This window comes from Leptodactylus fuscus, chromosome 8 (genome assembly GCF_031893055.1).
Source record: "Leptodactylus fuscus isolate aLepFus1 chromosome 8, aLepFus1.hap2, whole genome shotgun sequence".
In the NCBI taxonomy this organism is placed as follows: Eukaryota; Metazoa; Chordata; class Amphibia; order Anura; family Leptodactylidae; genus Leptodactylus; species Leptodactylus fuscus.
The window spans coordinates 51,409,994-51,426,129 of record NC_134272.1 but is presented as its reverse complement, the minus strand read 5'-3'; the positions used below and the strand labels follow the sequence as shown (position 1 = coordinate 51,426,129).

The 16,136-nt window shown below is 48.9% G+C and overlaps 1 protein-coding gene across 2 annotated transcripts in view; it reads right to left on the bottom strand.

Moving 5' to 3' along the window:
• The window catches only part of SNX29 (sorting nexin 29), a 412,861-nt gene that overhangs the window by 184,065 nt on the left and 212,660 nt on the right, over positions 1–16,136 (bottom strand). Inside the window, exons 17-18 of one of the 2 annotated variants that reach the window (XM_075285781.1) lie at positions 14,241–14,296; positions 13,928–13,992 (exon numbers count right to left, since the gene is read on the bottom strand). In XM_075285781.1, coding sequence (XP_075141882.1) covers positions 13,971–13,992; positions 14,241–14,296 — 78 coding nt within the window. In that variant the 3' untranslated portion in view covers positions 13,928–13,970. Of the gene's footprint in view, positions 1–13,927; positions 13,993–14,240; positions 14,297–16,136 lie in introns of those variants that run through there. The other variant, XM_075285780.1, reaches the window with a different exon arrangement.

Genomic DNA, 16,136 nt, shown 5'->3' with positions numbered 1-16,136 from the left:
TGTAGTTAGTTGAGGTTGGCACCAACATTTGTTTTGAAAATCAGGGTGGATTGAGCCTCTAACCAGCAGAGTTTGGGCAAATTCATGGTGGAGGGAGCCTCTAAAAACCCCAGTTTGGACCAATTCATGGTGGAGGGAGCCTCTAAAAACCCCAGTTTGGCCCAATTCATGGTGGAGGGAGCCTCTAAAAAACCCAGTTTGGACCAATTCATGGTGGAGGGAGCCTCTAAACAGCCCAGTTTGGACCAATTCATGGTGGAGGGAGCCTCTAACCAGCAGAGTTGTGGGAAAGCAGGGTGGAGGGAGCCTCTAAACAGCCCAGTTTGGACAAATTCATGGTGGAGGGAGCCTCTAAAAACCCCAATTTGGACCAATTCATGGTGGAGGGAGCCTCTAACCAGCCCAGTTTGGACCAATTCATGGTGGAGGGAGCCTCTAACCAGCCCAGTTTGGGCAAATTCATGGTGGAGGGAGCCTCTAAAAACCCCAATTTGGACCAATTCATGGTGGAGGGAGCCTCTAAACAGCCCAGTTTGGGCAAATTCATGGTGGAGGGAGCCTCTAAAAACCCCAGTTTGGACCAATTCATGGTGGAGGGAGCCTCTAAAAAACCCAGTTTGGACCAATTCATGGTGGAGGGAGCCTCTAACCAGCCCAGTTTGGACCAATTCATGGTGGAGGGAGCCTCTAAAAACCCCAATTTGGACCAATTCATGGTGGAGGGAGCCTCTAACCAGCCCAGTTTGGACCAATTCATGGTGGAGGGAGCCTCTAACCAGCCCAGTTTGGGCAAATTCATGGTGGAGGGAGCCTCTAAAAACCCCAATTTGGACCAATTCATGGTGGAGGGAGCCTCTAAACAGCCCAGTTTGGGCAAATTCATGGTGGAGGGAGCCTCTAAAAACCCCAGTTTGGACCAATTCATGGTGGAGGGAGCCTCTAAAAAACCCAGTTTGGACCAATTCATGGTGGAGGGAGCCTCTAAAAACCCCAATTTGGACCAATTCATGGTGGAGGGAGCCTCTAACCAGCCCAGTTTGGACCAATTCATGGTGGAGGGAGCCTCTAACCAGCCCAGTTTGGGCAAATTCATGGTGGAGGGAGCCTCTAAAAACCCCAATTTGGACCAATTCATGGTGGAGGGAGCCTCTAAACAGCCCAGTTTGGGCAAATTCATGGTGGAGGGAGCCTCTAAAAACCCCAGTTTGGACCAATTCATGGTGGAGGGAGCCTCTAAAAAACCCAGTTTGGACCAATTCATGGTGGAGGGAGCCTCTAACCAGCCCAGTTTGGACCAATTCATGGTGGAGGGAGCCTCTAAAAACCCCAGTTTGGACCAATTCATGGTGGAGGGAGCCTCTAAACAGCCCAGTTTGGACCAATTCATGGTGGAGGGAGCCTCTAAAAACCCCAATTTGGACCAATTCATGGTGGAGGGAGCCTCTAACCAGCCCAGTTTGGACCAATTCATGGTGGAGGGAGCCTCTAACCAGCCCAGTTTGGGCAAATTCATGGTGGAGGGAGCCTCTAAAAACCCCAATTTGCACCAATTCATGGTGGAGGGAGCCTCTAAACAGCCCAGTTTGGGCAAATTCATGGTGGAGGGAGCCTCTAAAAACCCCAGTTTGGACCAATTCATGGTGGAGGGAGCCTCTAAAAAAACCCAGTTTGGACCAATTCATGGTGGAGGGAGCCTCTAAACAGCCCAGTTTGGGCAAATTCATGGTGGAGGGAGCCTCTAAAAACCCCAGTTTGGACCAATTCATGGTGGAGGGAGCCTCTAAACAGCCCAGTTTGGACCAATTCATGGTGGAGGGAGCCTCTAAAAACCCCAATTTGGACCAATTCATGGTGGAGGGAGCCTCTAACCAGCCCAGTTTGGACCAATTCATGGTGGAGGGAGCCTCTAACCAGCCCAGTTTGGGCAAATTCATGGTGGAGGGAGCCTCTAAAAACCCCAATTTGGACCAATTCATGGTGGAGGGAGCCTCTAAACAGCCCAGTTTGGACCAATTCATGGTGGAGGGAGCCTCTAAAAACCCCAGTTTGGACCAATTCATGGTGGAGGGAGCCTCTAAAAAACCCAGTTTGGACCAATTCATGGTGGAGGGAGCCTCTAAACAGCCCAGTTTGGGCAAATTCATGGTGGAGGGAGCCTCTAAAAACCCCAGTTTGGACCAATTCATGGTGGAGGGAGCCTCTAAACAGCCCAGTTTGGACCAATTCATGGTGGAGGGAGCCTCTAAAAACCCCAATTTGGACCAATTCATGGTGGAGGGAGCCTCTAACCAGCCCAGTTTGGACCAATTCATGGTGGAGGGAGCCTCTAACCAGCCCAGTTTGGGCAAATTCATGGTGGAGGGAGCCTCTAAAAACCCCAATTTGGACCAATTCATGGTGGAGGGAGCCTCTAAACAGCCCAGTTTGGGCAAATTCATGGTGGAGGGAGCCTCTAAAAACCCCAGTTTGGACCAATTCATGGTGGAGGGAGCCTCTAAAAACCCCAGTTTGGACCAATTCATGGTGGAGGGAGCCTCTAAAAAACCCAGTTTGGACCAATTCATGGTGGAGGGAGCCTCTAAACAGCCCAGTTTGGGCAAATTCATGGTGGAGGGAGCCTCTAAAAACCCCAGTTTGGACCAATTCATGGTGGAGGGAGCCTCTAAAAACCCCAGTTTGGACCAATTCATGGTGGAGGGAGCCTCTAAAAACCCCAGTTTGGACCAATTCATGGTGGAGGGAGCCTCTAAAAAACCCAGTTTGGACCAATTCATGGTGGAGGGAGCCTCTAACCAGCCCAGTTTGGACCAATTCATGGTGGAGGGAGCCTCTAAACAGCCCAGTTTGGGCAAATTCATGGTGGAGGGAGCCTCTAACCAGCCCAGTTTGGACCAATTCATGGTGGAGGGAGCCTCTAAAAACCCCAGTTTGGACCAATTCATGGTGGAGGGAGCCTCTAAAAACCCCAGTTTGGACCAATTCATGGTGGAGGGAGCCTCTAAAAACCCCAGTTTGGACCAATTCATGGTGGAGGGAGCCTCTAAAAACCCCAGTTTGGACCAATTCATGCTGGAGGGAGCCTCTAAACAGCCCAGTTTGGGCAAATTCATGGTGGAGGGAGCCTCTAAAAACCCCAGTTTGGACCAATTCATGGTGGAGGGAGCCTCTAAAAACCCCAATTTGGACCAATTCATGGTGGAGGGAGCCTCTAACCAGCCCAGTTTGGACCAATTCATGGTGGAGGGAGCCTCTAACCAGCCCAGTTTGGACCAATTCATGGTGGAGGGAGCCTCTAAAAACCCCAGTTTGGACCAATTCATGCTGGAGGGAGCCTCTAAACAGCCCAGTTTGGGCAAATTCATGGTGGAGGGAGCCTCTAAAAACCCCAGTTTGGACCAATTCATGGTGGAGGGAGCCTCTAAAAACCCCAATTTGGACCAATTCATGGTGGAGGGAGCCTCTAACCAGCCCAGTTTGGACCAATTCATGGTGGAGGGAGCCTCTAACCAGCCCAGTTTGGACCAATTCATGGTGGAGGGAGCCTCTAAAAACCCCAGTTTGGACCAATTCATGGTGGAGGGAGCCTCTAAACAGCCCAGTTTGGACCAATTCATGGTGGAGGGCGCCTCTAAAAACCCCAATTTGGACCAATTCATGGTGGAGGGAGCCTCTAACCAGCCCAGTTTGGACCAATTCATGGTGGAGGGAGCCTCTAACCAGCCCAGTTTGGGCAAATTCATGGTGGAGGGAGCCTCTAAAAACCCCAATTTGGACCAATTCATGGTGGAGGGAGCCTCTAAACAGCCCAGTTTTGGCAAATTCATGGTGGAGGGAGCCTCTAAAAACCCCAGTTTGGACCAATTCATGGTGGAGGGAGCCTCTAAAAACCCCAGTTTGGCCCAATTCATGGTGGAGGGAGCCTCTAAAAAACCCAGTTTGGACCAATTCATGGTGGAGGGAGCCTCTAAACAGCCCAGTTTGGACCAATTCATGGTGGAGGGAGCCTCTAACCAGCAGAGTTGTGGGAAAGCAGGGTGGAGGGAGCCTCTAAACAGCCCAGTTTGGACCAATTCATGGTGGAGGGAGCCTCTAAAAACCCCAATTTGGACCAATTCATGGTGGAGGGAGCCTCTAACCAGCCCAGTTTGGACCAATTCATGGTGGAGGGAGCCTCTAACCAGCCCAGTTTGGGCAAATTCATGGTGGAGGGAGCCTCTAAAAACCCCAATTTGGACCAATTCATGGTGGAGGGAGCCTCTAAACAGCCCAGTTTGGGCAAATTCATGGTGGAGGGAGCCTCTAAAAACCCCAGTTTGGACCAATTCATGGTGGAGGGAGCCTCTAAAAAACCCAGTTTGGACCAATTCATGGTGGAGGGAGCCTCTAACCAGCCCAGTTTGGACCAATTCATGGTGGAGGGAGCCTCTAAAAACCCCAATTTGGACCAATTCATGGTGGAGGGAGCCTCTAACCAGCCCAGTTTGGACCAATTCATGGTGGAGGGAGCCTCTAACCAGCCCAGTTTGGGCAAATTCATGGTGGAGGGAGCCTCTAAAAACCCCAATTTGGACCAATTCATGGTGGAGGGAGCCTCTAAACAGCCCAGTTTGGGCAAATTCATGGTGGAGGGAGCCTCTAAAAACCCCAGTTTGGACCAATTCATGGTGGAGGGAGCCTCTAAAAAACCCAGTTTGGACCAATTCATGGTGGAGGGAGCCTCTAAAAACCCCAATTTGGACCAATTCATGGTGGAGGGAGCCTCTAACCAGCCCAGTTTGGACCAATTCATGGTGGAGGGAGCCTCTAACCAGCCCAGTTTGGGCAAATTCATGGTGGAGGGAGCCTCTAAAAACCCCAATTTGGACCAATTCATGGTGGAGGGAGCCTCTAAACAGCCCAGTTTGGGCAAATTCATGGTGGAGGGAGCCTCTAAAAACCCCAGTTTGGACCAATTCATGGTGGAGGGAGCCTCTAAAAAACCCAGTTTGGACCAATTCATGGTGGAGGGAGCCTCTAACCAGCCCAGTTTGGACCAATTCATGGTGGAGGGAGCCTCTAAAAACCCCAGTTTGGACCAATTCATGGTGGAGGGAGCCTCTAAACAGCCCAGTTTGGACCAATTCATGGTGGAGGGAGCCTCTAAAAACCCCAATTTGGACCAATTCATGGTGGAGGGAGCCTCTAACCAGCCCAGTTTGGACCAATTCATGGTGGAGGGAGCCTCTAACCAGCCCAGTTTGGGCAAATTCATGGTGGAGGGAGCCTCTAAAAACCCCAATTTGCACCAATTCATGGTGGAGGGAGCCTCTAAACAGCCCAGTTTGGGCAAATTCATGGTGGAGGGAGCCTCTAAAAACCCCAGTTTGGACCAATTCATGGTGGAGGGAGCCTCTAAAAAAACCCAGTTTGGACCAATTCATGGTGGAGGGAGCCTCTAAACAGCCCAGTTTGGGCAAATTCATGGTGGAGGGAGCCTCTAAAAACCCCAGTTTGGACCAATTCATGGTGGAGGGAGCCTCTAAACAGCCCAGTTTGGACCAATTCATGGTGGAGGGAGCCTCTAAAAACCCCAATTTGGACCAATTCATGGTGGAGGGAGCCTCTAACCAGCCCAGTTTGGACCAATTCATGGTGGAGGGAGCCTCTAACCAGCCCAGTTTGGGCAAATTCATGGTGGAGGGAGCCTCTAAAAACCCCAATTTGGACCAATTCATGGTGGAGGGAGCCTCTAAACAGCCCAGTTTGGACCAATTCATGGTGGAGGGAGCCTCTAAAAACCCCAGTTTGGACCAATTCATGGTGGAGGGAGCCTCTAAAAACCCCAGTTTGGACCAATTCATGGTGGAGGGAGCCTCTAAACAGCCCAGTTTGGGCAAATTCATGGTGGAGGGAGCCTCTAAAAACCCCAGTTTGGACCAATTCATGGTGGAGGGAGCCTCTAAACAGCCCAGTTTGGACCAATTCATGGTGGAGGGAGCCTCTAAAAACCCCAATTTGGACCAATTCATGGTGGAGGGAGCCTCTAACCAGCCCAGTTTGGACCAATTCATGGTGGAGGGAGCCTCTAACCAGCCCAGTTTGGGCAAATTCATGGTGGAGGGAGCCTCTAAAAACCCCAATTTGGACCAATTCATGGTGGAGGGAGCCTCTAAACAGCCCAGTTTGGGCAAATTCATGGTGGAGGGAGCCTCTAAAAACCCCAGTTTGGACCAATTCATGGTGGAGGGAGCCTCTAAAAACCCCAGTTTGGACCAATTCATGGTGGAGGGAGCCTCTAAAAAACCCAGTTTGGACCAATTCATGGTGGAGGGAGCCTCTAAACAGCCCAGTTTGGGCAAATTCATGGTGGAGGGAGCCTCTAAAAACCCCAATTTGGACCAATTCATGGTGGAGGGAGCCTCTAAACAGCCCAGTTTGGGCAAATTCATGGTGGAGGGAGCCTCTAAAAACCCCAGTTTGGACCAATTCATGGTGGAGGGAGCCTCTAAAAACCCCAGTTTGGACCAATTCATGGTGGAGGGAGCCTCTAAAAACCCCAGTTTGGACCAATTCATGGTGGAGGGAGCCTCTAAAAAACCCAGTTTGGACCAATTCATGGTGGAGGGAGCCTCTAACCAGCCCAGTTTGGACCAATTCATGGTGGAGGGAGCCTCTAAACAGCCCAGTTTGGGCAAATTCATGGTGGAGGGAGCCTCTAACCAGCCCAGTTTGGACCAATTCATGGTGGAGGGAGCCTCTAAAAACCCCAGTTTGGACCAATTCATGGTGGAGGGAGCCTCTAAAAACCCCAGTTTGGACCAATTCATGGTGGAGGGAGCCTCTAAAAACCCCAGTTTGGACCAATTCATGGTGGAGGGAGCCTCTAAAAACCCCAGTTTGGACCAATTCATGCTGGAGGGAGCCTCTAAACAGCCCAGTTTGGGCAAATTCATGGTGGAGGGAGCCTCTAAAAACCCCAGTTTGGACCAATTCATGGTGGAGGGAGCCTCTAAAAACCCCAATTTGGACCAATTCATGGTGGAGGGAGCCTCTAACCAGCCCAGTTTGGACCAATTCATGGTGGAGGGAGCCTCTAACCAGCCCAGTTTGGACCAATTCATGGTGGAGGGAGCCTCTAAAAACCCCAGTTTGGACCAATTCATGCTGGAGGGAGCCTCTAAACAGCCCAGTTTGGGCAAATTCATGGTGGAGGGAGCCTCTAAAAACCCCAGTTTGGACCAATTCATGGTGGAGGGAGCCTCTAAAAACCCCAATTTGGACCAATTCATGGTGGAGGGAGCCTCTAACCAGCCCAGTTTGGACCAATTCATGGTGGAGGGAGCCTCTAACCAGCCCAGTTTGGACCAATTCATGGTGGAGGGAGCCTCTAAAAACCCCAGTTTGGACCAATTCATGGTGGAGGGAGCCTCTAAACAGCCCAGTTTGGACCAATTCATGGTGGAGGGCGCCTCTAAAAACCCCAATTTGGACCAATTCATGGTGGAGGGAGCCTCTAACCAGCCCAGTTTGGACCAATTCATGGTGGAGGGAGCCTCTAACCAGCCCAGTTTGGGCAAATTCATGGTGGAGGGAGCCTCTAAAAACCCCAATTTGGACCAATTCATGGTGGAGGGAGCCTCTAAACAGCCCAGTTTTGGCAAATTCATGGTGGAGGGAGCCTCTAAAAACCCCAGTTTGGACCAATTCATGGTGGAGGGAGCCTCTAACCAGCCCAGTTTGGGCAAATTCATGGTGGAGGGAGCCTCTAACCAGCAGAGTTGTGGGAAAGCAGGGTGGAGGGAGCCTCTAACCAGCAGAGTTGGTGGAAATCAGGGTGGAGGGAGCCTCTAACCAGCAGAGTTGGGGGAAATCATGTTGGAGGGAGCCTAGTATTAGCAGAATTGTGCAACGCTTATGGTGGATGAGTATGAGGATGCGGAGGAATTGGAGAGGTTGAGTACAGACATGGAGTTTCATGTTGGGGTGCTTTACAAAGGTGGGCACAAAAATGAAGGCTCTATCCAGTGGTGGTTCATTTTTATCAAAGTGAGCCGGTCGGCACTCTCAGCTGACAGACGGGTGCGCTTGTCAGTGATGATGCCACCGGCTGCACTGAACACCCTCTCAGATAGGACGCTGGCGGCAGGACAGGACAGCACCTCCAAGGCATATAGGGCAAGTTCAAGCCACAGGTCCAACTTCGACACCCAATACGTGTAGGGCGCAGAGGGGTCGGAGAGGACAGGGCTGTGGTCAGAAAGGTATTCCCGCAACATGCGCCTATACTTCTCACGCCTGGTGACACTAGGACCCTCTGTGGCGGCACTTTGGCGAGGGGGTGCCATCAAGGTGTCCCAGACCTTAGACAGTGTGCCCCTCGTTTGTGTGGACCGGTGAGAACTTGGTCGCCTACTGGAGGAACTGTCCTCCCTGCCGCCAACGTCACATGCTGGAAACATCTCCATCATATTCTGCACCAATTGCCTGTGGCAAGCATTGATGCGATTGGCCCTCCCCTCTACCGGAATAAAAGACGAGATGTTGTTTTTATACCGGGGGTCAAGGATAGCAAAGATCCAGTACTGGTTGTCCTCCATGATTTTGACAATACGCTTGTCGGTTGTAAAGCACCCCAACATGAACTCAGCCATGTCTGCCACAGTGTTAGTTGGCATGACTCCTCTGGCCCCACCGGAAAGTTCAATCTCCATTTCCTCCTCATCCTCCATGTCTACCCATCCGCGCTGCAACAATGGGACGATTCGAAGTTGCCTGGAAGCCTCCTGTATCACCATCACATCATCGGACAACTCTTCTTCCTCCTCCTCCTCCTCCTCCATTAAACGCGATGAAGCGGACAGATGTGTGGACCTACTCTCCAGCTGTGACGGATCGGATGCTATCCCTGACTCCTCTGTGTGATCTGAGTTATCCCTGATGTCAATCAGGGATTCTCTCAGAACACACAAGAGCGGGATTGTAAGGCTCACCATCGCATCCTCAGAGCTCACCCTCCTTGTGGACTCCTCAAACACCCGTAGGATGTCACAAAGGTCTCTCATCCATGGCCACTCATGGATGTGAAACTGAGGCAGCTGACTTTGTGGCACCCTAGGGTTTTGTAGCTGGTATTCCATCAAAGGTCTCTGCTGCTCAACCACTCTATTCAACATCTGAAACGTTGAGTTCCAGCGTGTGGGGACGTCGCACAAAAGCCGGTGTTGTGGCACATGCAGGCGTTGCTGGAGAGATTTTAAGCTAGCAGCGGCTACTATCGACTTGCGAAAGTGGGCGCACATGCGCCGCACTTTCACCAGTAGCTCTGGAACATTGGGGTAGCTCTTTAGGAAACGTTGCACCACTAGGTTGAAGACGTGGGCCAGGCATGGAACATGTTGGAGTCCGGCAAGCTCCAGAGCTGCTACCAGGTTCCGGCCGTTATCACAAACGACCATGCCTGGGCCCAGGTGCAGCGGCTCAAACCATATTGCCGTCTCATCGAGGAGGGCATCCCTCACCTCGGAGGCAGTGTGCTGTCTGTCCCCCAAGCTGATCAGCTTCAGCACAGCCTGCTGACGTCTACCAACGCCAGTGCTGCAACGTTTCCAACTCGTAGCTGGGGTCAATCTAACAGCGGAGGAGGAGGCGGTGGCGGAGGAGGAGGCGGTGGCGGAGGAGGAGGCGGTAGAGGAGGAGGAGGAGGGGGGTGTTCTTCTCGTGTCCCTGCCAGGAATGTTAGGCGGGGAGACGAGGTACACCGGGCCAGTTTGGGAAGCAGTCCCAGCCTCAACTACATTCACCCAGTGTGCCGTCAGTGAAATGTAGCGTCCCTGTCCGCATGCACTTGTCCACGCGTCGGTGGTCAAGTGGACCTTTGTGCAAAGCGCGGAACTAAGGGCCCGCCTGATGTTGAGTGACACGTGCTGGTGCAAGGCGGGGACGGCACACCGGGAGAAGTAGTGACGGCTAGGGACGGCATAGCGAGGTGCCGCAGTTGCCATCAGGTCCAGGAAGGCGGGAGTTTCAACAAGCCGGAACGCCAACATCTCCTGGGCCAGCAGTTTAGCGATGTTGGCGTTCAAGGCTTGCGCGTGTGGGTGGTTAGCAGTGTATTTCTGCCGCCGCTCCAATGTCTGAGAGATGGTGGGTTGTTGTAAAGAAGCGCCTGATGGTGCCTTTGATGGTGCAGGAGAAGGAGATAAGACAGGAACAGGGGAGGATGAGGGAGAAGTCAACAAAGTGGCGGAGGCAGATGAAGTGGTGTCCTGGCTCGTCCTCTGGAGTGCATCGCCAGCACAGTCAGCAGTGGCAGTGGCAGAGGCAGAGGCAGTGGCAGAGGCAGTGGCAGTGGCGTGAACGGCAGGCGGCCTTTGTCCTGCCGTTGCTGCCTGCCACTGATTCCAGTGCTTGGATTCCAAATGACGGCGCATTGAAGTGGTGGACAGGTTGCTCTTCTCAGAGCCCCTAATCAATTTCGAGAGGCAAATTGTGCAGACAACACTATATCTGTCCTCGGCGCATTCCTTGAAAAAACTCCACACCTTCGAGAAACGTGCCCTCGAGGTGGGAGTTTTTCGGGGCTGGGTACGAACTGGAACATCTTGGGAGATTCCGGGTGTGGCCTGGCTTCGCCTAAGCTGCTGACCTCTGCCTCTGCCTCTAGCTACCCTTTTTGGTGCTGCACTTGCCTCAACATCCACACTACTTTCCCCGCTTGACATCCCCCCTGTCCAGGTCGGGTCAGTGTCCTCATCATCCACCACTTCCTCTTCCAACTCCTGTCTCATCTACTCCTCCCGCACAATGCGCCGGTCAACTGGATGCCCTGACGGCAACTGCGTCACATCATCGTCGATGAGGGTGGGTTGCTGGTCATCCACCACCAAATCGAACGGAGATGGAGGAGACTCTAGTGTTTGAGCATCTGGACACAGATGCTCCTCTGTTAGGTTCGTGGAATCGTGACGTGGAGAGGCAGGTTGAGGGACAATGAAAGGAGCGGAGAACAGCTCTGGGGAGCAGGGACAGTTGGGGTTATTGTTCTGTGAAGCTTGGGAATTTTGGGAGGAAGGAGGACAAGACTGTTGGGTAATAGGAGGAGAGGAGGCAGAGTCTGACTGGCTGCTGGACAATGTACTGTAAGCGTTCTCTGACAGCCATTGCAAGACCTGTTCCTGGTTCTCGGGCCTACTAAGGTTTGTACCCTGCAGTTTAGTTAATGTGGCAAGCAACCCTGGCACTGTGGAGTGGCGCAATGCTTGCTGCCCCACAGGAGTAGGCACGGGACGCCCTGTGGCTTCACTGCTACCTTGCTCCCCAGAACCATTCCCCCGACCTCGCCCACGGCCTCGTCCATGTCCCTTTCCGGGAGCCTTGCGCATTTTGAATTCCCAGTTAGAAATTGGCACTATATACCAGTAGCAAAAATTGTGGGTGCACGTAACCCCAATATATTCTTTGAATTCCCAGTCAGACAATGGCACTATATACCAGTAGCAAGAAATGAGGGTATTTATAACCCCAATATATTCTTTGAATTACCAGTCAGAAACTGGCACTATATGGCAGTAGCAAGAAATGAGGGTATTTATAACCCCAATATATTCTTTGAATTCCCAGTCAGACAATGGCACTGTATACCAGTAGTAAAAATTGTGGGTGCACGTAACCCCAATATATTCTTTGAATTACCAGTCAGAAACTGGCACTGTATACCAGTAGTAAAAATTGTGGGTGCACGTAACCCCAATATATTCTTTGAATTCCCAGTCAGAAACTGGCACTGTATACCAGTAGTAAAAATTGTGGGTGCACGTAACCCCAATATATTCTTTGAATTCCCAGTCAGAAACTGGCACTATATGGCAGTAGCAAGAAATGAGGGTATTTATAACCCCAATATATTCTTTGAATTCCCAGTCAGAAACTGGCACTGTATACCAGTAGTAAAAATTGTGGGTGCACGTAACCCCAATATATTCTTTGAATTCCCAGTCAGAAACTGGCACTGTATACCAGTAGTAAAAATTGTGGGTGCACGTAACCCCAATATATTCTTTGAATTACCAGTCAGAAACTGGCACTATATGGCAGTAGCAAGAAATGAGGGTATTTGTAACCCCAATATATTCTTTGAATTCCCAGTCAGAAACTGGCACTGTATACCAGTAGTAAAAATTGTGGGTGCACGTAACCCCAATATATTCTTTGAATTCCCAGTCAGAAACTGGCACTGTATACCAGTAGTAAAAATTGTGGGTGCACGTAACCCCAATATATTCTTTGAATTCCCAGTCAGACAATGGCACTGTATACCAGTAGTAAAAATTGTGGGTGCACGTAACCCAAATATATTCTTTGAATTCCCAGTCAGAAACTGGCACTATATGGCAGTAGCAAGAAATGAGGGTATTTATAACCCCAATATATTCTTTGAATTCCCAGTCAGACAATGGCACTGTATACCAGTAGTAAAAATTGTGGGTGCACGTAACCCCAATATATTCTTTGAATTACCAGTCAGAAACTGGCACTGTATACCAGTAGTAAAAATTGTGGGTGCACGTAACCCCAATATATTCTTTGAATTCCCAGTCAGAAACTGGCACTGTATACCAGTAGTAAAAATTGTGGGTGCACGTAACCCCAATATATTCTTTGAATTCCCAGTCAGAAACTGGCACTATATGGCAGTAGCAAGAAATGAGGGTATTTATAACCCCAATATATTCTTTGAATTCCCAGTCAGAAACTGGCACTGTATACCAGTAGTAAAAATTGTGGGTGCACGTAACCCCAATATATTCTTTAAATTCCCAGTCAGAAACTGGCACTGTATACCAGTAGTAAAAATTGTGGGTGCACGTAACCCCAATATATTCTTTGAATTCCCAGTCAGAAACTGGCACTGTATACCAGTAGTAAAAATTGTGGGTGCACGTAACCCCAATATATTCTTTGAATTACCAGTCAGAAACTGGCACTATATGGCAGTAGCAAGAAATGAGGGTATTTGTAACCCCAATATATTCTTTGAATTCCCAGTCAGAAACTGGCACTGTATACCAGTAGTAAAAATTGTGGGTGCACGTAACCCCAATATATTCTTTGAATTCCCAGTCAGACAATGGCACTATATGGCAGTAGCAAAAATAGTGGGTGTATATAGCCCCAATTCTATTGCTAGGGGACTTGCAGGGTATTTCTGGGGTGAAGGTGGGGGGGCACACCGTTGGAACGGGTATCGGGGGTATATATCGGGTATACGGGAATACACTGACAGTGTATTCCATTCAGGATCCTGGGAAAGCTGGGTTGCGGCGATTGAGCCCGTCAGTGCCACGTTACACTGACAAGCTTCTCCCTGGAATTTAGCTCTTACAAGAGCTGTTGTGGTTGTCTTCTCCTTCCTATCCTAGCCTGTCCCTGCCTACCCAGAATCTAAGCCCTAGCTAGCTGGACGGAAACCTCCGTCCTCGGTGAATTGCAAGCTCAGAATGACGCGAACCTGGGCGGCGCTGTTCTTTTAAATTAGAGGTCACATGTTTTCGGCAGCCAATGGGTTTTGCCTACTTTTCTCAACGTCACCGGTGTCGTAGTTCCTGTCCCACCTACCCTGCGCTGTTATTGGAGCAAAAAAGGCGCCAGGGAAGGTGGGAGGGGAATCGAGTAATGGCGCACTTTACCACGCGGTGTTCGATTCGATTCGAACATGCCGAACAGCCTAATATCCGATCGAACATGAGTTCGATAGAACACTGTTCGCTCATCTCTAATCTTAAGCCTTTCAAAGAATCCACTTTTACTAGGCCTTATATCAAGACTCCGCTGAAATAATAAAGGCTAGAATGTTGTAGTAAGAGTTATAATTGTCTGAGTAATGGGGGGCCCAGGCGCAGACCTTTTCCACCCTCCCCTTTTTCTTCTTGTTAGACAGTGTGGTTGTTACGCAGTGTTTCCTTACTAACCATTTTGTCAGACATAAATAGTGTTCAACATGGGAGTGGCAATGTGCTTGCAAAAGTGAGATGGAGAAAGCAGCCTGTCAGCCGTCAAGTCAAGCAATATATAATTTCACTAAAAGGATTTCTATATTTTATCTTAATATTTATTTTAAGTCCACTTTTTGATGTAGATCTACACCACTTTTATATGTTTGTCATATATCATATAGATTGTATATATGATTTATGAGCACATTCTCTGAAATGTTAAATATCTGGAGGTTTTCGTGGCTTTACAGACTTGCTTAAATGACTTACATTTCAAAGTCTGACAAACTCTGGTCTTCAGATGTTTGACTCAAATCTCCAGGGACCTAGGATGACAAAAACATAATACATTACAAAGTGCATGAGATAATTCATGAAGGTTAGCTGTCTAGACAAAATATGTAATTTTTATATATATATATATATATATATATATATATATATATACATACATACAGTCCTATGAAAAAGTTTGGGCACCCCTATTAATCTTAATCATTTTTAGTTCTAAATATTTTGGTGTTTGCAGCGGCCATTTCAGTTTGATATATCTAATAACTGATGGACACAGTAATATTTCAGGATTGAAATGAGGTTTATTGTACTAACAGAAAATGTGCAATATGCATTAAACCAAAATTTGACCGGTGCAAAAGTATGGGCACCTCAACAGAAAAGTGACATTAATATTTAGTAGATCCTCCTTTTGCAAAGATAACAGCCTCTAGTCGCTTCCTGTAATAAATAAATAAATAAATAAATAAACTTTATTTTTATTTTTTTTTTGTTATATAAATTCTGTGTGTCAAATAACAACAAACAATAAAAAAACAAACAAAAAAAAAACAATACAAAAACGGCCTCTGCAAAAGTTGGGGCCAGTATGTTATGACCCGGTCTTTGCTATCAAAGCCTGTTAGGTTCAGGCGTGGAGTGTCTGAATGGCATTCTGTGTGTGAATCGTCTGATGCGTGGCAGGGGAATGTTCACACTGGGCATGCAGTCTTTGCGGTTGCACTCATGCGTGGATCGTGCAATGAGCTGCACTGCTGGTCATTGCTCTACTGTGTCTTGGCTTCTGAAGGGGTTAAGTTTCTCTGCAGTGCTAGGACTCATTTCAGGTTGTTGGTGGTTCTGAGTGCTGTTATCCAATTGGCCTTCTCACTACTCCGGCTTCTGGCTATTTAAACTCCGCTTTGCATGCTGTCAGTTGCCGGTCTTAAACTCCAGGTTCCAGTGTTCCTGAAATGATCTGTCTGCCAGAATCTGCTTCATTCATCTGTGTCTGAGTCCTGGCCCATTCAGCTTATTTTGCTTCCTGTTCTTACCATCTGAATATTTGAGAAGTATTGAGCTCTTATTTACAAGCATAGTGTTCCAGGAGCAGTGAAGCTTAGTCTTTTTACTGCTTGGAAGTTTGGACTTTTGTAGGGTTTCTTTTGTGTGTGATACTAAGTTCTGTTTTTCCTATCCCTTTGCATAGTGTTAGTTTTCTGTGTTTCACGTTTATTTTCTGCTCTGCATTTCCTCCCATTCACCGTCCAGTCGGACACCTGGGGGGGACTTTCTCTGTATCTTACCTCTCCTTCCTAAATGTGAAAGAAGATAGGATTTTCTTTTTCTCTTGCAGGGGAGTTATTTCTCTGGCTGTGTTCGCGCCCACTCAGGTTAGTTACTAGAGTGCAAGGCAGGAATTAGGAGTACTACACACAAGCTATTCCAAACTGCTCATTAAACTTGTTTTTGTTTTTCTTTTGTGTTTTCCTTACACTTGAATGAGAAGTTATCAGTCAGGGGCCATTCCATGGTCAGAGATCCCCAGATCATAACTCAGTTAACAAAAGGAACAGAAACATGCCTTAGTGTGAAGAGGAGACGTCTGTAAAGACAGAACCGAATGGGGAAAGACAAATGAAACCTATCAACAAACCCCAATCAAAACTAATCTAAGAACGTGAAAAAACAAACAGTGAGAAAACTCACTTAAAGAAGATCTCAGGTGCATATCGCAGTGTGACCCAAGAGCTGCAAGAAACTACTGGGGTGGGAGTAGAACGACAACAGGTTGCTACCCAGTTCCTGAGCCAAGTCAAAGTACAGGGGAAGACATGTGAGGAGGGTCAGAATTACAGAGCGGCACTGGAACACTGTGAGGTTTTTCCATGG